Genomic DNA, 24,193 nt, shown 5'->3' with positions numbered 1-24,193 from the left:
TACTGAGTATCAGCTGCTGAAGATTTAGGGACTGGTGGTACTTGTGGGCCCGGCCTTAGCTTTCTTACCAGATAGTTGTACCCCAACCAAGATGACAGTGTAGATTCTATACTGTATATGACTAGCCTGTGCCAGCAAACCTGTTGATAAGGGGCCATCTATGACATCGGCCACTGAGGACCCACCTCCACTCTCAGCAGGCTTTCCGTCTAAGGAACAAGATCAAGCAACACGTGAGTATCCCTAAGCACAGAGCAGAATCACAAGGCACTGTGGAAAGCGGGTACACCCTGAGGTCTGCCCACCTGGACCAGGGGGTGGTTCTTACTTCCGGCTCCAGAGGGAGGACAGATGACCTCTCTGGACCAGACTTTCTCCATCTATGAAACAGAGGTGAGTGCTATTGTTGTAGGGCCATCTGTGTGTGTTAACCCAGCAGACAGCAAGCGACCATGCAGCCACACACAGTAGTCATGCAAGAAGTGGCAGCAATAGAACTGTCACCAGTATAGGTGAACACAAGGGAGGAAGTAGACCATTCTGCCTGGAGACACTGAGGGGGTGATCCTTGAACTGAATCCTGAAGGAGGAAGAGGAATTCTCACTGTTAGAACCATGGCACAGGTGGGCACTGTCAGCCAAGCATAAAACAAGGTGGGCAGAGCCTGCCCCCCCAAAAAAAGAACCTTGAGGATTTGGAGAGATGTAGATAGTCCATGTGGCCAGAATGCACGGCTGGGCATGCAAGGCCAAGAGCTGGGTCTTGAATGAAAGACCACAAGTGGCCTCAGGTGCCCTTGTAGAGAGTTAGATTTTGCCAAGTTTTGCAACATGCTAAAAAGCCCAGTGCCAAGTACCCTATTAGGCAATTTATATATGGTTGTTGTTGTTCAGTCGTTAAGTCATGTTCGACTCTTTGTGACCCATGAACTGCAGCATGCCAGGCTTCCCTGTCCTTTACTATCTCCTAGAGCTTGCTCAAACTCATGTCCATTGAGTCGGTGATGCCATCCAACCATCTCATCCTCTGTCATCCTCTTCTCCTTCTGCCCTCAATCTTTCCCAGAATCAGGGTCTTTTCCAGTGAGTCAGCTCTTTGCAATCAAGTGGCCAAAGTATTGGAGTTTCAGCTTCAGCATCAGTCCTTCCATGAATATTCAGGGCTGATTTCCTTTAGGATTGACTGGTTTGATCTCCTTGCTGTCAAAGGGACTCTCAAGAGTCTTCTCCAGCACCACAGTTTGAAAGCATCAATTCTTTGGTGTTCAGCTTTCTTAATGGTACTTGGTGCCCAAATTCACCCTCCAAGGATAAGATAGCCCCATTTTACAGACGTGTGCACTTGAGCTCAAGGAGATTGTCACTTCATCATCCAACTCGCCATATTAACTTTTGGGGAATTAGGCAGGCTGCCCACCTGACAGAGGTGTCTCATATTTCATGTTCAATTGTGTTGCCTTATTTTTTGTTTCATGTTTACTCACTTCCCCTTGGATGCATTTGGAACAAGGCAATACCACAAATAAATAAAATACACCATCTCCACTGATGGTGAGACTTGAAGGAGAATTGGGTCACCCTCACCAGCTGGACTGCTGACCAGATGAGGTGGAGTCCTGCTTCCCTGTTAAAGGCAAAACACCAACACAGAGACTCGTGTTTACTTTGGGTCATATTCTCTCCAAATAAATCAGGCATCCTGTTAGAAAACAACACATTCTATTTTTTTATGGTAGGTATTAGCTTGAGTGAAAAATAGGATGATATGAGACATTGGGTTGAGGTTGAAGCTAAGAATTTCATGAAATTTTGTGTGTCACCCAGAAAGGAATAAGACCCAAACCAACCTCAGATGGGAGGGCTTCCCAAATGGTTCAGCAGGTAAAGAATCCACCTGCCAATGCAGGAGGCACAGGAGACTCAGGAAGATCCCCTGGAGGAAGAAATGGCAGCCCACTCCAGTATTCCTGCCTGGAGAATCCCATGGACAGAGGAGCCTGGTGGGCTACAGTCTATGAGATTGCAAAGGGTAGGACACGGCTGAGAGACCAAGCATGCACACATGCAACCTCAGATGAAGCATCCTCAATTAAAAGGTGGTAAAAGCACACATTCACATCAACCTAGGAGTTGGGGTATCTGACACACCCCAGAACCCCGAGCTCTGTAATCTCCACTGCTGCTCTGCACCCGGAATGCTCACCACGCATTTATTTTGGACAAGTTCTAAACAGGTGTTTCCTCTGGGCCACAAGTGGTTTAACTGAGAGTCTCGCCACGTCCGGCGTGTTCAGCTGGAATCGTGGAGCGGAGGCCGTGTAGGCCTGGCAGCTCCTCTGTGCGATGCTGACAGCCGGGACTTGCCAGTTCCCACGCTGGTCAGCGCTGGACACAGAACAGATGTTGGGGATTACAGGGGAGGACTTGGGGAGGCCGTGGGCCCGAGCATCTGCGGAAGTAATTCATTGTGGGGACTGGACAGCCCCTATGGAACGTGCAGTGAGAAGTTCTAGGAAATAAGCCTCAACGGGCCTGCAGATCAGGGTGCAAAACAAACGTTTTCCCGGTGTCCTTGGATTGAAGGAAAAATCGTCCATCATCATCTACCAGTCCAGCTGAACAGAGAAGGGAAGAAACCCTAATCCCACAGATCCTCGTGCAAATTCTAAACTGTGAGTTAATCAGTGGGGTCCTGACTCCAAAGCGTCAGAGTGGCATCCTCTGATTGATTCCACGTGAATCACTGGGAGACGGTTGGCAGAGCCCTGGAAGCTTGGTGGCCCATCCCTGGCACGGCTTCCAGGAGGCTCCTTTAAGGCTGGGCTCGATGTACCCCAGGATAACACAGAGTTGTTTCTTCCTGCCCGTTTCTGGCCATCCTAAAATTCCTCTGTCCAGCTGCTCTACCAGCGGTACTTGTACTATTGTCTCATCCTCGGCCTGCTTTCCAAGACACTGTGAGTTCAAGTCCAAAGCATACGATGCTCTAGGTGACAGTTTCAGTATCTGCGCAATGACCATCAGGAGCCTCGGCTGTTTCTTAGTGCTGCCCTGTGGAACGCTAACCGGAAGACAACTACATTAAGTGCTTCTGGGTCACCCTCTGTGCGGCTAATGGACTTCGGTCTAATTTCTCATACAATTCAATTGCATTGGTCAGTGCATGTCAGTAACTGTTGTTGGTTTAAAAAATAAAGTCATTTAAAGAGCCACAAAGAAAGGTTAGATTAGATCAGCCAATGAGACTCACTGAAGAAAAATTTAGACATAAAAGTATTTAAATAGGGACTCTAAGTGAAATAGAACTCAGAATACTTTTTTTTTCTTTTCAGATTTTTCTCTTCCATTAGGTCTGTTGCCAACTTATTCATAGCCTGTTAAGAATTTCAGAAGGCTTCCCTGATAGCTCAGTTGGTAAAGAATACACCTGCAATGCAGGAGACTCCAGTTTGATTCCTGGGTCGGAAAGATCCGCTGGAGAAGGGATAGGCTACCCACTCCAGTATTCTTGGGCTTCCCTTGTGGCTCAGCTGATAAAGAATCTGCCTGCAATGCGGGAGACCTGGGTTCCATCCCTGGGTTGGGACGATTCCCTGGAGAAGGGAAAGGCTACCCACTCCAATATTCTGGCCTGGAGAATTCCATGGACTGTATAGTCCACAGGTTCACAAACAGTCGGACACAACTGAGTAATTTTCACTTTCAAGGATTTCAGTAGAAAGGATTACAGGCAAAGATGTGTGTTCAACTATTACCACCTTAGAGTTGATACGAATTTTTTGTTTTTTGTTTTTTTCTGAGACTGTAGTATATATGTTGTATTTTCTGGAGGTAAACATATAAACATTTGTGCTAGGGAGAAAGCAGGTAGTTAATATGGAGAACAAAGGGATGGTGATAGGTTGCTAATACATGTTTTTAAAGAAAAAAAAAGATAAAGGAGACATAAAATTGTATATCAATGGCATGAATTTCCATAATGCATAAACAAGTAAAAGTTTGAGAAAAAGCAAAATGGATCCTTGGAATAAACATTGTATTATTCAAAATCTCAAATGCATTAGTAGAATTCATTCACGCAATCAGCTAGGAATTTTTTCTTAACGGTGCCTCAAAGTAACCTAACTGGTCTTTGTTTTGTTTTGTTTTTTAAAAATGAGAAAGAGGGATAATTATTGAATTTTGTTTCTCCTCTGAAAGCGTCTTCATTTCTCCAAAACTAATATAAGACATTTCTGTAAAAGAAAAGAAATCCCACAGTGCCTTCAACAATATTAAGGGAACAAAGACAAAAGAAAAGAAGGTCTAAAATACCATATGATGTCACTTGTATGTGGCATTAAAATACAATACAAGTGAACTTATCTACAAAGCAGAAACAGACCCACAGATGTAGAGAACAAACCTGTCGTTGCCAAGGAGGTAGGGGACGGATGGACTGGGAGTGTTGGATTAGCAGATGCAAACTACTATCTATAGGATGGTTAAACAGCAAGGTCCTACTGTACAGCACAGGGAACTATATTCAATATCCTGTGATAAAGCATAATGGAAAATAATATGAAAAACAATATATATGTATATATATATAATATTTGTGTTGAACTCTTAAAGAAAAAAAGAAAGTCTAGATGATTTTATGAAGAACAAATGCTATCATATATTATGTACATGACAACCCAGTTCTAACATGAGAAGATGCTGAAATGTAGTAGGCTATCTATAGAAGAATCAGTCAAAAGCATTCATGTGCTATTGCATCTATGAATTTTTAAGTTCAGGAAGCTATATTGAGATAAAATGAAATATATGGGAAAGGGAAACATGGCTGATATGTTTCTATGAGAGTGTGATGAAAAAATTGCATCTGTTTTATGTAAATTTTCAACAGTGACCTGGTAAAGAAAGTCAAAACTACATTAATTAAATTTACAGAGCCAGAAAAAGGTGAAGACCCAGGAGGTGAGACATAAAAATACAGATGGACTGAGAGAGATGAGAGGAAATAGACAGACCTTTACAACATGATATTCAGCTTAGAAATATGCACGCGAGTACGATGGGGAATACTAGCCAAAAACAGATAGCTGGGTTGAAGAAAAAGTTAATAAAACGTTGAGTCTGAAAAACCATACAGACCAAAGCCAGGAAATTACACAGTTGTGGATCCCGCAGCAACTGTAAATTAGCCCCATGGCACATGTGTAGTATTTCATATTCCGGGATGTGATGCTAACTTTCGCGCATAGACGTGTGTGTGTTTCATCTGAATTATAGTTGTAACAGGACAGAGGTGAAACAGGATGTGTGATGGGTCTCCTGCTCCTTTTCCCAAGTCATCTGGAGCTTGGGAGCCCGAGGAAAGACTTGGGGGGAGATAGCCTTTTGTTCAGTGTGGTTATTCATCGGAGGAGCTGGAGGGTTGTTTCTTGACAATTGCGAAGTGCTGTGTGTGTCTGGGGTCTTGAAAAGTTGCCCTTAGCACCTCTGAGTTGACACTGGCCCTTGAACTTCCAAAGTCACACCTTCCGCCCCATCCCCTCTCTGCACTCTGCTGGGACCACTCTCCCACCCTGTCCTCTTGATTATTTTACCTCTCAGGGCTTCCATGATAGCTCAGTTGGTAAAGAATCTGCCTACGATGCAGGAGACCCGGGTTCAATTCCTGGGTCAGGAAGATCCCCTGGAGAAGGGATAGGCTGCCCACTCCAGTATTTTTGGGCTTCCCTGGTGGCTCAGCTGGTAAAGAATCCGCCTGCAATGTGGGAGACCTGGGTTCAATCCCTGGGTTGAAAAGATCCTCTGGAGAAGGGCACGGCTACCCACTCCAGTATTCTGGCCTGGAGAGTTCCATGGACTACAGTCCATGGGGTCGAAAAGAGTCGGGCATGACTGAGCGACTTTCACTTTCACTTCACTTTCATTTTACATCCCAAGGTTCTTTCTCTCTACTATCCCATCCCCCAGCTGCCATCTCATCTTGCTGGACAAGCTCCATCCAGCTCTCCTCCCTTCCCCCCATTTCCTCATGCTATTGCTGTACCCCGACCCCCATCATCCTCCCCCTCATCATCCCTAAAATCTCGTCACCTCAGAACCCAGCTCCATCCTAGACTCCCTCCCTTGAGGCTTCACTGAGTCTTGGTTCCTGCTCCAGTTCCCCACCTGCTAGTGTAGTAATCACTCAGATGATATTCTCAAGCCTTTCCCCACCCAGTATTCCCTTTCCTTGTGATCTCATATATTTCCACAGATTCACCCATCACTGGATATAAACGAGCCTCTGAATAAATAGAGCTAGCCCACCTCTCCTGTGAGAAGGCATAGCCCTGCGGTCAGACGGCTGGGTCTGTAACCAAGTCGAAGGGCACACTGCTCACCTCACAACAGGGTGGTAAATCCAGAGAGGAGTTGGTGGGACAAGGAACAACGACTTTATTTCTAAAGCCAGCAGACTGAGAAGATGGTGGACTCATGTCCTGGAGAACTGTCTTCCCAGAGTTAGAATTCAGGCTTCTTTTATACTTAAAGGGGAGGGAGTGATGTCAAACATTTCCTGGTTCTGGCTAGACTCCAGAGGGGAAGTATTAATTTCTTCTTGCCCACAGTTGTTCACGGGCGGGTCTGGTCAGGATATTTCCTATGACTTAAACAAAGGTATTTTAACTTAATGCTCATTACCCGACAGGCAGAGTTCCCAGAGCTGGGCCGTTATGTATGGCTTATAGGCAACCTCCCTTTAGTGATTAACTTGTAATAGAATGCAGAGGACCTCATCTGTAAGCTGGGAGTTGCCATAGTGCCTGTCTTACCTGGATGCGGGGAGGATGGGGGAAGCTGACTGGGGAAAGGACTGAGCACACAGCAGGCTCTTCCTTGTGGTCATGGCCTTCCTCATCCATCTCCACGTGGTGGTCATTCCTGGGAGCTCCAAGTTCTCTGCAAAACTGGAACTTTCTGAAAGTCCACCTCATTCAGCCTCAGGACCTGTGGTTCCACCTCCCCTTCCTTACAGGCTCCTTCTTCTCCCTGCCCACCCCCTCTGTTGCCCTCTGACCAGTCAAGGCTCACGTTTGTCCCCCTGGCTATTTCAGAGACCCTCTTTCTGTGGAATTTTTCAACCTGGTGACAGATTTCATATGGAGAGACAAAGGATGTGGAGTCAAACCCCCAGCTTAGTTGAATATTGAATACTGAATGTTGACATGCCACTTGCTTCGTATCTTTTCGAAAAGAAAATGCTAGCCATGCTGTTGAGTCCTCCTCGTGGAACTCCCTGTCTCATTCCTCTTGAGCTAGAAGTATTCTCATTGCTTTCATGTTTACTATTCTCACGCATGTAATATGTATGTAGAAAATATAAACAATGTGCAATGTTGATTTTTGCAGGGTTTTGGAACTTTATATAGATTGTATGATATATACTCTTCCCCTCAATACTGGATTGCTTTGGTTTTTTTCAAGACTGGTTTTTGAGGATTATCTATGTGATGCATATGTAGCTGACTCATTTTAGTCCTGTTTTCAGTTATATAAATATGTGTGGGTGCGCTCAGTCGTGTCCAACTCTTTGCGACCCCATGGACTGTAGCCCACCAGACTCCTCTGTCCATTTCCCAGACAAGAATACTGGAGTGGGTTGCCATCTCCAGCAGTGGGTTCCTTCTCCAGGGGATCTTCCCGACCTAGGGATCAAACTCTCGTCTCCTGTATTGGCAGGCAGATTCTTTACCCACTGAGTCATCAGGGAATCCTCCCATATAAATATGCCAGAATACATTTCTCCTCCTATTGACAAACATTTAAGGTTTTGACTTTTGGTGAAGTTCAATCATCAAAAATGCTGTAGTGAACATTCCTGCACGGATTTCTGTATCTGGTTGTGAACATGTATATGTATAACCAGAGCATACGTATAACCAGAGCATATGTACAACCGGGATTGGAATGCCCATTAGAAATCTCTTAGCCTGTGGCTTTTCTTTAAACTCTGTTATGTTGTGCTTTAGTGCAAGTCTTCTATTTTAATGCACACTCATCCGTTTCCCTGCATAGTTTTCGCTATTTCATATCAAATTTTCTAAAAGCTAATCAGGGACTCTCCCACCTTTTCTTCCATAAGTGTTAAGTTTTGCCTTTTACCTGGAAGTCTCCGATCCACCCAAAAGTGATGTGTGTCTGAGGCTCTAAGCAGGTGGAACTGGATGTTTGCATCTGGATGAGCTCCCCCCCAACGGATTTGCGGGATTCCTGAGATCTGGGTCTCTAGTGCTGTCACTGGGATTCTGTACATCCAGGCCCCCAGTCGCTGGGATTGCGTCTGAGGGGCAGGGTCTGAGCAGTGGGTGGGGGTACTCTGTTAACTAGGCTTAGAGGACCGTGAGCCTTTGCCTGCAGGTGAGTAGCTTGAATATAGAGCCTGTCTGAGATGGTCCATGGTCCACTGCATGGGAGGTTTTGTCCCTCTGCAGAGTCTCAGAGTCCTGAGACCTTTGGTAAAGCTAAGGCTTAGTGTCTGGAAGCTGGAATCTCTAGAGAACAATTGGGCCATCCACTGGTAGCCTCTTTTCCACTTTTAAATTGTTGTTGTTCTGTTGCTAAGTCATGTCTGACTCTTTGTGACCCCATGGACTGCAGCACGCCAGGCTTCCCTGTTCTTCACCATCTCCCAGAGTTTGCTGAAACTCATGTCCATTGAATCAGTGATGCCATCTGACCATCTCATCCTCTGTCGCCCCCTCCTTCTCCTGCCTTCAATCTTTCCCAGCAACAGGGTCTTCTCCAGTGAGTCAGCTCATCGCATCAGGTGGCCAAAGTATTGGAGCTTCAGCTTCAGTATTAATCCTTCCCGTGAATATTCAGGGTTGATTTCCTTTAGGATTGACAGGTTTGATCTCCTTGCTGTTGAAGGGACTCTCGAGAGTCTTCTCCAGCACCACAGTTTGAAAGCATCAGTTCTTTGACACTTGGCCTTCTTTATGGTCCAACTCTAACATCCATACATGATTACTGGAAAAAACCATAGCTTTGACTATATGATCCTTTGTCATCAAAGACCTTTTTATAAAAATGATTGTTTCCTAACCTGTTGATACAAGCCAAGATGCTGTGAAGACTAAGATGTTGGTTTTGCTTCACAGGTATCAACCTTAATAAGACTTGTCCTTGTAAGGACCATGAGACCTACTCAGACCCACAGCTGTTCCAGTACTGGACTCTAGTTTTTATGGACATGGCACTGTGTTGTCTGTTAATTGAGACAATGATCGCCTGCTCACTGGGTCAGCACATTGCATCATCCTCTGGAACAGTGACATTCCCATGAAATAGCCCAGTTATTAAATCCATCATTGAAAAACATTGCATTTTAAGCAGAATGGAAAAAGACAAGGTCAGAAAAGTTGCAATAGAGTAGGACTTCTGAGCTAAAAATTGCAGCTAGATTATACATATCGAAAGGCTTGCAATTTATTAAAATAAAAGTTATTGAAATGCTAGCAAAATGGTAAAGAAAATACTAGAAAATTATGAGGAGCCATTAAAGCCACTGTCTATTGAGAATATGGGTCTCAGACCACAGGAGAGGCCCTGGCACTAGAGTCAGAGAGACCTGAATTCAGATCCTGACTTAGCCCCTTATAGATGACCTTGAATTGGCCACTTGTCCTTGAGTCTTAGTTGCCTCATCTGTAAAATGGGAACAATTAGTGTATCTCTTGCAGGGGATTTTTGTGGGGCTTAGAAACAATATATGTGGGAGTGCCCAGGAAGAGAGGTTTAATAGAAGAGAAGAGAAGCAGAAACCAAAATCCATCACTAACACAAGCCTGAGGCAGATGGTGTCACCTAATGAAAGTAGGAAATGCTAGGGGAGGAGTGCAGAGGTTGGAGGGTTGATTTTCAGTTACTCAGTCAGTTCAGTTTCAGATGCTCATTCATGTCCAACTCTTTGCGACCCCATGGACTGCAGCACACCAGGCTTCCCTGTCCATCACTAATTTCAGCTCCTAATCAGTTCAGTTCAGTCACTCAGTCGTGTCCGACACTTTGCTACCCCATGAAGCGCAGCACACCAGGCCTCCCTGTCCATCACCAACTCCCAGAGTCCACCCACACCCATGTCCATCGAGTCAGTGATGCCATCCAGCCATCTCATCCTCTGTCATCCCCTTCTCCTCCTGCCCTCAATCCTTCCCAGCATCAGGGTCTTTTCCAATGAATCAGTTCTTCTCATCAGGTGGCTGAAGTATTGGAGTTTCAGCTTCAACATCAGACCTTCCAATGAACACCCAGGACTGATCTCTTTTAAGATGTACTGGTTGGATCTCCTTGCAGTCCAAGGGACTCTCAAGAGTCTTCTCCAACACCACAGTTCAAAAACATCAATTCTTCAGTGCTCAGCTTTCTTCATAGTCCAACTCTCACATCCATACATGACCACTGGAAAAACCATAGCCTTGACTAGTCGGACCTTTGTTGGCAAAGTAATGTCTCTGCTTTTTAATATGCTGTCTAGGTTGGTCATAACTTTCCTTCCAAGGAGTAAGCGTTGCTGTATATTGTCACCCTGCTTATTTAACTTATATGCAGAGTACATCATGGGAAACGCTGGGCTGGAAGAAACACAAGCTGGAATCAAGATTGCCAGGAGAAATATCAATAACCTCAGATATGCGGATGACACCACCCTTATGGCAGAAAGTGAAGAAGAACTAAAGAGCCTCTTGATGAAGGTGAAAGAGGAGAGTGAAAAAGTTGGCTTAAAGCTCAACATTCAGAAAACTAAGATCATGGCATCTGGTCCTATCACTTCATGGGAAATAGATGGGGAAACAGTGGAAACAGTGTCAGACTTTATTTTTTGGGGCTCCAGAATCACTGCTGATGGTAACTGCAGCCATGAAATTAAAAGACGCTTACTCCTTGGAAGGAAGGTTATGGCCAACCTAGATAGCATATTTAAAAGCAGAGACATTACTTTGCCAACAAAAGTCCGACTAGTCAAGGCTATGGTTTTTCCAGTGGTCATGTATGGATGTGAGAGTTGGACGGTGAAGAAAGCTGAGCGCCGCAGAATTGATGCTTTTGAACTGTGGTGTTGGAGAAGACTCTTGAGAGTCCCTTGGACTGCAAGGAGATCCAATCAATCCATCCTAAAAGAGATCAATCCTGGGTGTTCATTGGAAGGTCTGATGTTGAAGCTAAAACTCCAGTACTTTGGCCACCTCATGCGAAGGGTTGACTCATTGGAAAAGACCCTAATGCTGGGTAGGATTGGGGGCGGGAGGAGAAGGGGACGACAGAGGATGAGACGGTTGGATGGCATCACCAACTCGATGGACATGGGTTTGGGTAGACTCCGGGAGTTGGTGATGGACAGAGAGGCCTGGCGTGCTGCAATTCATGGGGTCGCAAAGAGTCGGACATGACTGAGCGACTGAACTGAACTGAACTGAACTGAATTTCATGGCTGCAATCACCATCTGCAGTGATTTTGGAGCCCAGAAAAATAAAGTCAGCCACTATTTCCACTGTTTCCCCATCTATCTGCCATGAAGTGATGGGACCGGATGCCATGATCTTAGTTTTCTGAATGTTGAGCTTTAAGCCAATTTTTTCACTCTCCTCTTTCACTTTCATCAAGAGGCTCTTTAGTTCTTATTCACTTTCTGCCATAAGGGTGGTGTCATCTGCATATCTGAGGTTATTGATATTTTTCCCAGCAATCTTGATTCCAGCTTGCGCTTCCTCCAGCCCAACGTTTCTCATGATGTACTCTGCATAGAAGTTAAATAAGCAGGGTGACAATATACAGCCTTGACGTACTCCTTTTCCTATTTGGAAGCAGTCTGTTGTTCCATGTCCAGTTCTAGCTGTTGCTTCCTGACCTGCATACAGGTTTCTCAAGAGGCAGATCAGGTGGTCTGGTATGCCCATCTCTTTCAGAATTTTCCACAGTTTATTGTGATCCACACAGTCAAAGGCTTTGGCATAGTCAATAAAGCAGAAATAGATGTTTTTCTAGAACTCTCTTGCTTTTTCGATGATCCAGCGGATGTTGGCAATTTGATCTCTGGTTCCTCTGTCTTTTCTAAAACCAGCTTGAGCAGCTGGAAGTTCACAGTTCACGTATTGCTGAAGCCTGGCTTGGAGAATTTTGAGCATTACTTTACTAGTGTGTGAGATGAGTGCAATTGTGTGGTAGTTCGAGCATTCTTTGTCATTGCCTTTCTTTGGGATTGGAATGAAAACTGACCTTTTCCAGTCCTGTGGCCACTGCTGAGTTTTCAAAATTTGCTGGCGTATCGAGTGCAGCACTTTCACAGCTTCATCTTTCAGGATTTGAAATAGCTCAACTGGAATTCCATCACCTCCACTAGCTTCGTTCGTAGTGATGCTTTCTAAGGCCCACTTGACTTCACATTCCAGGATGTCTGGCTCTAGGTGAGTGATCACACCATCATGATTATCTGGGTCGTGAAGATCTTTTTTGTACAATTCTTCTGTGTATTCTTGCCACCTCTTCTTAATATCTTCTGCTTCTGTTAGGTCCCTACCATTTCTGTCCTTTATTGAGCCCATCTTTGCATGAAATGTTCCCTTGGTATCTCTAATTTTCTTGAAGAGATCTCTAGTCTTTCCCATTCTATTGTTTTCCTCTATTTCTTTGGCTTGATCGCTGAGGAAGGCTTTCATATCTCTCCTTGCTATTCTTTGGAACTCTGTATTCAAATGAGTATATCTTCCCTTTTCTCGTTTGCGTTTTGCTTCCTGTCTTTTCACAGCTATTTGTAAGGCCTCCTCAGACAGCCATTTTGCTTTTTTGCATTTCTTTTTCTTGAGGATGGTCTTGATTCCTGTCTCTTGTACAATGTCGCAAACCTCCGTCCATAGTTCATCAGGCATTCTGTCTATCAGCTCTAGTCCTTTAAATCTATTTCTCACTTCTACTGTATAGTCATAAGGGATTTGATTTAGGTCATACCTGAATGGTCTAGTGGTTTTCTCCACTTTCTTCAATTTAAGTCTGAATTTGGCAATAAAAAGTTCATGATCTGAGCCACAGTCAGCTCCTGGTCTTATTTTTGCTGACTGTATAGAGCTTCTCCATCTTTGGCTGCAAAGAATATAATCAATCTGATTTCGGTGTCGACCATCTGGTGATGTCCATATGTAGAGTCTTCTCTTGTGTTGTTGGAAGAGGATGTTTGCTATGACCAGTGCATTCTCTTGGCAGAACAGCTGCTAATACACGTCTATTATTTGAGAAGCCCTTGTGGGGAATTTGAAGCTGGTGCAGGGTGTGTTGGCGGATCCTTGTGTACATTCAGCAGTGTGTCCATGGAGATGAGAAGGTGCCCGCAACACACGTTGTGAGTGGGTGGAGATGAGGCCCTGGAGGCGTGGATGGCCCTCCTCCATCCCCGAATCTCTACAAAAGGACCTCAAGGTTGGTACGTACTGAGTGCTCCAAAACCTTGGAGAAGGGAAGGCAGAATAGTTGTTGCTGTGAAGTTTCTAGCTTCAAGAAATAAATTTACTTTAAAAGTAGAAAGCATAGTTTTCATTTCTCAATCTGTCCTTGGGATGGGTCATTTGCGATTCTCATTTGGTTATCATAAATTGTTTATGAAGTCAAATCTTTTCTTCGCAAGACTCTTTTTTTTTCTCTTAAAAAAAATAGCAATCTGAACTTTGGTTGGAGGAGCTGTAAAAAGTAACAGCAAGAGTGAGAGAGAGAGGAAAAAACTGCAGAAGGGCTCCCTGGGGGGCTGTGGGCTGCTGCTCAGTGTCAATTGCAGTTGTCAGAGGTAAAGAAAACAGTGGAGAAAATGTCTCATCGAGGGTCCCGGGCTGCTCTGCTCCAGGAAGGCAGCAGAGGGCTGGAGCGCAGCCAGAGGGCGGGCGGGGACTCAGACACGGTGCCCCGCGCCAGCCCTGAGCTCACTGGCGGCTCTAAGTCATCTTACAGGCAGAGCTGTTTCCAGATCAGATGTTTGGGGGTTGGGAGAGCTAGGAAGACTTCAAGGAAGGAAGGAGCACGGGCTTACTTTTGAAGGTTTGCTCGTGGCTTTGGTGGCACGGATCGTCTGTGAGTGCAGCTGACAGTGAGCTGGGTGCCACAGCCCCTCGAAGGGAAGAGCTTCCACTGTCCTGGTCCTGGCCGCTCAGGGGAAACTGAGGCAGGCAGCGGGCAGTGGCCCCATGCGGGTGTCATCGTCTAACGCTTAGAGGCACAGCTCCCTCCCAGCTTCGTGTGAACCCAAAGTCCTTGCTCCGTCCACCTGCTCAACTGCTGAGAAACCCCCCAGGACAGCAAGAGTTGGTAGCCCGAGGCTGCCGCCCAGGGGTGAGGACTCTGCCCCCCCCCCTCAGCAAATGCTCGCAGTGACTCATGGAGGAGAAGAAGACAGTGGTCCTGTCCCCAAGGGGAATCCTTCTTATCCCTTCTGTGTCCAATCTGGGATCTAGATTGAGAAGCACCCCCAAGAGACCCAGTGTGTTGGAAATATGGAAACCTTGATCCAGGTAGGATCCACCTGAAACCTGAATCACCGAAACTGTAGTGTGATTGAAGCCTGCTGACCCTCGGCCCCTCTGTGTCCCCCCAACAACGCCTGCTCCTGCCTCTCTAAGCTCCCACTTCAGGGATTGGTCATCTAATGTGTAGTCTCCACACCAGATATGTATTCTTGACTGTTAAGTCCACTCTCCTTAATTAATTTCTCTCTCCATGAAACACCTCTGACAGTGGATGAGGGAGACACACATACCCTGGAGGCCTAGGGACGTATCCTGTAGCATTCACTGCATCTCCAGGTTCATATGTATTTGAACACTCTGATTTTACCAATATGAAATGATCCATTTTTCAAATCTTTGGGTGAGATTGAAGATCCAGGAAAATATGACCTTTTTATCAGGTGGTTTTTATTCTGATTTAGAATATACATGTCTTTCAGGTCACATTTGGAGTTTTAAAGATACTCTAATTGCCCAAAGGAGTGATTGCTGAGGACTTTCCTGTGAGATGAAGGATGTCCCATTTGGGATACGTGTGTCAGCACACACATCATATTAATTACCTGGTTCCTGTTGTCTGCCTCGTCATTCATGGGGAGGTGGTCCCTCACCAGGTCCCTCCCAAAGGAAGCCCCTCACCCCTCACACATAGGGAAGGAATTGGGTCCCTGGGGAGGTTGCAGACTTGATTTTCTTCTGTAGAAAAGGGACTGGGAAAGACGCTTTATGGGAAAGTCCTGGTACTCAGTGATGCACCAGGCAATCTTGGTCTCCTCCTCCAGGCAGGGGAGCAACTGCCATGGTTGCCTCCTCCATGGCTATCACGGCGTCCAGAATCCACCCTACAACAGGAAACACAGACCAACCTTGCCCAAATCAGGCTCTTCCAGCCTCGTTTCTAGAACCTTCTCTCGTCTATCACCATGTCCATGGGTGGCTGGTCCTGAGCACCGTGGACATTGTGTGTGTGTGATGAGGAACCCGCAGAAGCTTCTGCATGCTCTAATCCCTGGCCACTTGTTTCACAGTATCCCTGGTCTGTCCAGGTGGTGCCGTGCTGTGTTACATCCAGACCAGCTCTGCCCTCTCTGGGCTTTCACCAGCTGTGCTTTATTATCAGGTAGCTTCACGCCCAAGCCTCACTTTCCTCTGATTTACTGCAAGAGGTTCCCCTGCATTTGGCATGTGTTCTCAGTCGTGTCCAACTCTTTGTGACCTCATGGACTGTAGCCTGCCAGCTCCTCTGTCCATAGGATTTCCCAGGCAAGAATACTGGAGTGGGTTGCCATTTCCTTCTCCAGGGGCTCTTCCTGGCTCAGGGATCAAACTGGAGTCTCCTGCATTGGTGGGTGGATTCTTCACTGAGCCGCCAGGGAAGCCCATGCATTTGGCACCCAATCCAAGAGTCCTCACTGGCTAAAGATGTGTTAACTGAGGGTGCCTTCTTCCCAGTGGGGCTGTTAGCACATTGAAAGGATGCCTCACTCCGTAGTGTATGTGGGTGGGGAGAAGGGAGTAAGTAATGCCATTTGTCACCTAGTCCAGCTTAATAAACCCTTTTTTTTTTTTAATGCTAAGAAAATAAGAACAATCTAACTGAATCTCAATTTCAATACCAATAGCTGTGGCCTTGGCAAAGATTTCAGTACCTCAAACTTAGTCAATATGTGAAAATCAAGACACTAGAAAATCTTTCTGGAGACACGCTCTTAAAATCAGTTATTTCCACGATATGTTTTAACAGCTCCAAGTTTTAAAAACCAGTGACAAAACCATACTTCCAAATCCCCATATAACCTTTGTCAACTGGGTTCAAAGATTATTTTCCTCATTTCCCTCAGCCCTGAGAGTTCTTACTGATATTTCATAACCCACTTTAAATAGCACATACATGGTTGTTATCAAATGTTATTTTTACTTTTCTCAAAAAGCATTTCCCAGCTTTATTGAGACACAGTCGACATCTAACATCGTATGTTTAAGGGATACATATAACATGTCGATTTGATCAACTTACATCTTGGAAAATGCATTAGCTAACACCTCCAGTCCATCACATAACTGTCATTTCTATAAGACGTTATTTTTAAATGACTATATTCTTTGATAAATATACCAGCCGGTAATGATCCAGGATATAGTAGCCCCACAAATGTAGCTTTAACAAGCCTGCCTTCTGCTGCTCCATCAACCCGGGATGGGTTTGGAGGAGGAAGGCCAGACCTGCAGAAAGAACCTGGGTAACCCAGCTCCTCCCTGTGGTTTGCTTGGGCTGCTGTGGCTGGGCGGGTGAGTTAAATTTTCCTTTTGTGTTTATGCTTTCTGTGTGAGAAATGGGAACTAGAGATAGCCAAAGAACTATGAAAACTGCAGTACACTCCCTCTGAGAGACCTCTGCGTGTGTTTTTCCTGACATGTGATCTCACAGCGGGTCCAGTGGTTGGTGGTCTGCATAATCTCAGTGGATCAAGGCCTGGAGTGATGCACTGTGTTTGAGGCCCTGGAATTTTTTTTTTTTTTTAAGGTGAGAAGATTCCAAAACAGAACATACAAAAGCTATCATATGCATCGATGTATATGGACATATACACAACATGTAACATTTAAAGAGGCAGTGTAACTCTTGGTGGGCAGCATCAGGAGATGGCGTCTCAGGTTCAGTTCTGAGATTTGGGCTAATCCTGCTTCCTTTCCCACCCCTACTCCTGTTGCCATGAAGGGGCTTGAAGTGCTTTATAAAAGAGGGAGACAAAACTCGTCAACCTATCAGGACGGAGACAAGAGCTGATGGAGATCGTGGTGAGGGGCTCTCACCGCCAGTTGGTCCCTTTGACATTCTTCCTGAGTGTGTATTTCAGCTTTCATTGAATTTAATAACCTTCTTTTGCTTAAGGGGAGTTTTATACTGATTGAATTACATTTCTCTCTCTCAGCAGTGTTAATGCACATGTCACTTCTGGTTTTTGCAGGCAACCATGGTTCTGAGCTCTGCGCACTTCTGGCTGGGATTATTTCTGGTTCCCACCGCATGTCTGATCGAAGACGTGGCGTGGAGAGCGTAAGTGAGAGATTAAGTGGTATCCCAGGTCTTGTCCTGTGTCCTCCATTAGTCTTTAGCAAGCCCCACCGTAGGGTGTTAGATGCTCTGAGATTTCTGAAGTCGCAGGTCTCCTGCCACCTGCCACAGCAGATATAAAGGATGTTGGCTTGGTTTGTTTTGTTGGTTTATTATTTTTCTTTTAACCTGCACTTCACCTTGATATGAGAATATAGTAGAAAAGGAGTCAGGCTGTGTGAAGGTCAAGAGAGGTGTTGCTTGTACAGGATTATAAGGGAGAATTTCTGAGTACAGATCCATTCCACCAGGGTTAAGAAGCATAACTCAAAATTCATTGATTTAAAAAAAAAATTTATCTGTGTCGGGTCTTAGCTGCGGCACATGAGATCTTCATTGCATCATGCAGGATCTTTCTTTGTGTTGAATGAACTCTGCAGTTGTGATGTGGACTCAGTAGTTGCAGTGCGAGGACTCAGCTCCTCCAGGCATGTGGGATCTTAGTTCCCTGGTCAGGGATCAAACCAGCATCCCCTGTATTACAAGGCAGATCCTTAACCACTGGATCACTAGACAAGCCCCTCAAAATTCATTGATTTTTATCAATGCTGAGTGATCACAAATATAGTCTAGCTTTAAACTCCATGCTTAAAGGGAAATTGTGTGTATATGTACATCATTTCAAATCACCAAATGCTTAAAATCAAGTAGTCTTTGTTTTTCCAAATTATTCCCAGTAGGAATCATTCAAATATAATTTTCCTGAAGTGTCAGTTTACAAGTCTATGAGAAGATTAATCACAATGACAAAATTATCACATAGGTTCAATAGGAAATAACTTATACTCAATTTTTGTTTGTGTTTCAAAATATATTACTTTCTAACTATCTTATTTACAATGTGAAAAAAAAGCTACGAGGTTCCAAGATAAAATAAACTTTATTTCATCTGCAAGGAAAAGAAGGAATACTGCAACAGAGGTCAGGTTGAATTTTGAGGTCAGGGTTAGACCTGATGCCTTCTACTGTTGCCAACTTCCCTGAAAATCGAGACTCCTGGATTGGTATTACTTTGGGCAAAGCATAATTATTTGGCATCTCTAAGGTAGAAAATTGAGACTTGATTCCAAGCCTTCCAGGAGAAGACATCAGATTTCATTTTTCTCTCTCCCTTCCTCCCACACTCAATGAGAACTGCTCCTACCTGACAGGTAGGAATGTATTTTGAAAAAAATCTTCATCTTGGCATTACCTTGACAACCAATGATCCGCAGAGAGAGAAGGTGGGAGAGAGGATTTTATAGCACATATTTTGGGTGTTTTCTTTTTTTCTTTCTCTTCACTGAGTTTTACAACTGTTAGTGAAAATTAAATAACTGATTTCTCAAAAACTTTGATTTATCACTACTTCCATTTTATCTGGTAAAACTGTGTTCTATAAATAGCAGAATTGGAATGCTTGGAAATAAAACTATGATACCCAAGAAAGATGTTTTCTTAATCTAATAAATGAACTGAAAGAAAATCTGAGTTCTATGACTTGTGCTCATAACGCAGCCCAATTATGGCACGATATATTGCCTTGCCAAATTTCTTCAGTTTTGCAAGATCAAGTTAGTTTTAGCTAAATAGAATGTGGTCTTGGTTACATCAGATCACTTTTTAGTGTATAGTTTGAGACTAGTAACTTGATTATAAATTAATCTTGGTCTCTTTTAATTCAACTGTCAAATTAATATCATGAAAAAATTTTATTAGTAAATAATTTTTAATTTATATTTAATTGAAGGATAATTGCTTTACAATATTGTGTTGGTTTCTGCCATACATTTTTGCTGAGACTGATATATTTGCTAAGTGAGATGTTGGCAGGAGTATCTTTCTACCATTTCAAAAAAGAGTATTTGCAGATTGTAATATCTCTGCCACCTTCTCTGTTTTCTGGATCTTTTCTAATACATTCCAAGGAAGAATTCCCAGTCTGCATGAAGCAAATTATCCTCTCCAACGGGATTTTTTTTGGAGGGGGGTTTCTTGGCACTGTCAGATTAGCGCTATTTACGTTTTAACAAGGACACTGCTTCCAGCTCCACCATATGGAAAGGGAAGTCACTTCTTTCCAAGGGGGTTGCCAGCCAGGTAGGAGCAGGAAAGGCCCCCCTGAATTCCAGACCCATCTCCTGAAATGCATTTTTGTCTCATTTAATTTGGATTGTATGGCGCGTATAGCCTCTGACCCAGAGTGTTTGCCCAAAATATATGACCAATAATACCTAGTTAATGTCTAAACTATACTTATCCCTCTCCTCAAAAGCAAGAATTTGGCAAGTTTGTTTGGACATTTTGCTTCTGATCAAGGAGTCCATCTTTTATCTCCTCTTATACTCCCAGCCTGAAATATTTATTGTTGAGTCAAGTAAATTCGGGGGCTTCCCTGATAGCTCAGCTGGTCAAGAATCCGCCTGCAATGCGGGAGACGTGGGTTCGATCCCTGGGTTGAGAAGATCCCCTGGAGAAGGGAAAGGCTACCCACTCCAGTATTCTGGCCTGGAGAATTCCATGGACTGTACAGTCCATGGGGTCGCAAAGAGTCAGACACAACTGAGTGACTTTCACTTCACTTCACCTCAGGTAAATTCAGAGGCTTCTCCCAGGGAAAGTGTATTATGACCTTAAGGTCATGATACTCACCTGTCATTTCTCTTTCTTCAGCTTTACAAAGCTGTCCTGTTTTTCCTTCCTACACACTGAACAAAGACGTTAATCCCAATTGTCCAGAAAATTGCCCGTCGTTTGGTTCAGGTGGTAGAATGTTTCTTGTCACGTGATGTACCAAGCTGCACCCTGGACTCTGGAGAAGAGAGCTTGAGTGACATGATAGGGAGTCGGGGGCAGCTGGAGGGCTGGCTCTGATGAATCAGCTTGAGGCAGTGTCTGGAACCTTCTGTAAATTTGCTGTGATTCTTTCATCTTGCCTTGGGCCAGTCTTAAGACCTTTTAGTTTTATTTTGCAATTTGATGGTTAACTCTATTTTGAAAATGCTTTTAAATTCCAGCGCAAAGCAGTCCTGCCTTTTCACATACAGTGAGTCCCTTGCATACAAACGAGTTCCATTCCAAGAGTGTGTTTGCTAAATCCAATTTGTTCATACGTCCAACAAAGTTAGCCTAGGTACCCAACATAAATAACATGATCAGCTATATAGTACTGTAGTGATCTATAGTACTTTTAACACAAGTAATACATAAAAAACAAAACAAAAAATAAAACATTTTTAATCTTACAGTACAGTACCTAGTAGTACAATAGCAGGCACACAGGGGCTGCATCAAGTGAACAGACAAGAAGACTTACTGACCGGCAGAGGGAGAGGAGGTTGGAGATGGTAGAGCTGAAGGGTCATCAGCAGTAGGAGGCGGAGGGCCAGCTGCAGTGTCCCGCACACCTGACGTGGATGGAGCAGGTGCTGGCTCCGTGCTGGAACCAGATACACATTCTCATCTTTGAAAGTTTGCAACTTGAAGGTTCGTATGTAGGGGACTTAACTGTGTGTTTCTGTGCACGCAGGTTGCTCTGTCTTCCTGCATATTCCCTCTTTCTTCCCCCAGTCTCTCTCCTGTTTCAGGACCTGCACTGTTAAGCATGAGAAAGAAAAAACAGCATGAGGCAATTTGGTGATTTTTTTCAGTGAAGTCTATCAAATTTCTTAATGAAAATCCATTATTGAACTATATTAAGGCAGATTTGGACATTGCAAAAAACTTCTTCTGTTACCCTGTTAACCAGAATTTTCATGAGGGACTAAACTAACACATCTTTTATTAAAATAATTGATGATAGATGCTACCTGGCTAATGAATATTTTTTATTAGATGCATGCAGTTTAAATTGTCCAGAACTACTTTACTATCCTTTAGCTTACATGCTTCCAAAATGTTTACCCATGACAGCATTCTTAGGTAAGCTGCCATGTACTTATGCTCATAAAGCAACAATTCACTTATGTTGCTTTATAAAAATAATATAAAGCACAAGGCCACAGAACTCAGGGACCCATCTCTTTTTATCTAACTGTATCTCCTGTACCTTACCAGTTAGCACACAGTACATTCAGCAAGTCCAGAATGATTTCATTTCCTTATTATAATCCCAGATAGGCAGTTAAGTGGAAATAAAAGGTAATAAGAAATTTCTGTGTGCAACGGGGCCTTAATTTAAAAAAGAAAAAACCTTCCAACTAGACTAATTTCTTTTGAGGCACATTCTATTTACATTTTCATCCACATTTAGAATCTAATGTTTCCTTCTGACTTGTTCTCCTTCCATAAGGAAAAAAAAAAAGAAAAGGAGTCCAGGAAAAAAAAAATTCAGAAACAAGAAGATGAAAAGTTCAGAGTTTTAGGCCAACTTACTTATTTCAAAAATCTCTGGTAACCTGGAGAATACCTTTCACTCTATCTGAAGGTTCACTGTGGACTGCCACACGCTCTTACAGGGTCTAAGCACCCCCACCTGCCCTTCTGTGCTCACCTGGCCTCTGGACAAGGGATTGGGGGAGGAGCCCTGGGAAACAGCCATCCTCAGGTAATTGGGTTCACTCTGCCCAAGCTGTGATTCAGAACAAACCCAACCCCAGCTCATGGTGAGATCGGATTTCCTTGCCAGTGGTTAATACTTAGTGGCTGGCTTTTTGAAACTTAGAAGTATTAGATTTTAGTCGATGACAAATGTAGACTTTGGCAGGGGAGGTCTTAGAATCATTTCTCTAAGTAAGGCCTTATTGGGTAAAGATACTTGAAGAAAAATATTTTTAGCTATTTTTATTTATTTATTTGACTGCACTGGGTCTTAGTTGCAGCACGTGGGATCTTCAATCTTTGTTGTGGCATGTGGAATTTTTAGTTGCAGCAGGCAGGATCTGGGCTTCCCTGGTGGCTTCTCTGGTGGTAAAGAATCCGCCTGCCAATGCAGGAGACTCAGGTTTGATCCCTGGTTTGGGAAGATGCCTTGGAGAAGGGAATGGCAACCCACTCCAGTATTCTTGCCTGGAGAATTCCATGGACAGAGGAGTCTGGCAGGCTACAGTCTATGGGGTTGCAAACGAGTTGGACACAACTTAGGGACTAAACAGCAACCACAAATTCGAGATCTAGTTCCCTGATCAGGAATTGAACCCAGGCCCCCTGCATTGGGAGCTCAGAGTCTTAGCCACTGGACCACTAGGACAGTCCCCGAAAACATGGCTTAAATTGCTAACATCAACTCTACTGCAGTGTTCCAGGCAGAAAGACTAGCCATGTTCTCATCCTGGTTAACTTCCCAGGCTGACTCCCAGGAACTAGTCTTGTGGAAATACTACAAAATTGCTGAATAACTCTTGGGTATGAATGCATTTTCATCTACTGAGGACTTGAACAAAGCCTAGTAAAATCAACATGCTTATTTCCTTCTTGAGCAATTTTATGAATGAGTGAAAACTGGCATCTTCAGTCCTGTGGGTCAAAGTCTCTTTTCTCTTGGCCCAAGCTGTAGGTGTCTGGTGCTCTGTGCCCTGTGGTCCAGCCTTCCTGTTTCAGGCCTACTTCTTCATGTCTCCCTTCTCCTACCCCAGCCCAGAGGATAACACCAGGGGCTGGTCTAGAGGTTGATGAGTGCTGCTTGCTCTGTGGGTGAGAGAGGAAGAAGGAAGGGAGGATGCTGGAGTGAAGACATTCCTGAAACAGTAAGGACAAGCCAGACATATTCCACAGGACCCGTGTATCTGGGGTGAATCCAGGTGGAGTGGGGCTGGCTGTTTATCCAGATGACTCTTATCATTACAGCCCAGAAGCCCAGTTGAGATCAAAGGTAGACTTTGGGCCTGGCATATTCATTCATAGTGAACAGTGTCATGTTCTCTTTGTCTTCTCTCCAGCAGAAAGTTAAACATTTTCTCATCTCTTGTTTAAATGAAAATCCCCCTGTCTCTGCTTTGAACTGCAGTGTTTTAATCGCCCCTGAGTCTCAGGACACTGCTTGGTATGGTTAAGGAATTATGTGTGAAAACTGTGTGGTTCAGTTCTTGTTTCCTGTGGGGAAATGAATGACCTACACTTACACAGAGCCTCCGCTCTGACTCTCCACCGGAAATGAACTTGGGGTGTCAGCAGACAACTGAGCACTGTCTTCCCAGACTCCTTGAAGGCGGAAGGTGGACGGGAGAACACGGTTCCATGGAGCAGCTCAGGTCTCCAGAAGGTTCCATTGCATTGTGCCATGTCCTTGCAGACACACTCAGTTTGGTTCTGATTCTGTCTCTGAGTCTGGGTGCTTGATGGGCACCCCACATGTGCTTCTGCAGAAAAACTAGAAAAAGCTTTTCAGAAAAACACTGCCCTGTGCTGCTCTGCTAGGGTCTTTTGCTTTGTACAGTTTCTCTTTTCTCATTTCTAACCTGTATCTCCGTCAATGCCCTTTCTTCGCCTGTATGGCTTCCAACCAGCCATTCTCTGTTTAATCTCAACTTTAGGAAAACCTTTGCAATCAGACACTTATTGAAACATTGTAAAAAAAAAAAAAAAGAAAGAAAAGAAACATTGTGAGGTGTTTCTTAGTTTAATCAGGAGAAGGTGCAG

The 24,193-nt window shown here is 44.2% G+C and overlaps 1 protein-coding gene and 1 long non-coding RNA gene across 10 annotated transcripts in view; one reads left to right on the top strand and one right to left on the bottom strand.

Annotated features, from left to right (window-relative positions):
• The window catches only part of LOC145530151 (phospholipid-transporting ATPase IB), a 452,251-nt gene that overhangs the window by 384,981 nt on the left and 43,077 nt on the right, over nucleotides 1-24,193 (top strand). For all 9 annotated transcript variants that reach the window (XM_081551000.1, XM_081550992.1, XM_081551002.1 and 6 more), the window contains one exon: nucleotides 17,493-17,581. In XM_081551000.1, the coding sequence (XP_081407126.1) occupies nucleotides 17,493-17,581 (89 nt within the window). The remainder of the gene's footprint in view (nucleotides 1-17,492; nucleotides 17,582-24,193) is intronic.
• Nucleotides 20,834-23,803, bottom strand: LOC145530154 (uncharacterized). Its single transcript, XR_014071489.1, has 2 exons — nucleotides 23,677-23,803; nucleotides 20,834-21,212 (listed from the first exon to the last, which is right to left on the bottom strand). It is a non-coding gene; the product is annotated as an uncharacterized LOC145530154 (long non-coding RNA).

This window comes from Giraffa tippelskirchi, chromosome 12 (genome assembly GCF_054371585.1).
Source record: "Giraffa tippelskirchi isolate mGirTip1 chromosome 12, T2T-mGirTip1v1.2.pri, whole genome shotgun sequence".
In the NCBI taxonomy this organism is placed as follows: Eukaryota; Metazoa; Chordata; class Mammalia; order Artiodactyla; family Giraffidae; genus Giraffa; species Giraffa tippelskirchi.
This window is presented reverse-complemented; position numbering and strand designations above follow the sequence as displayed.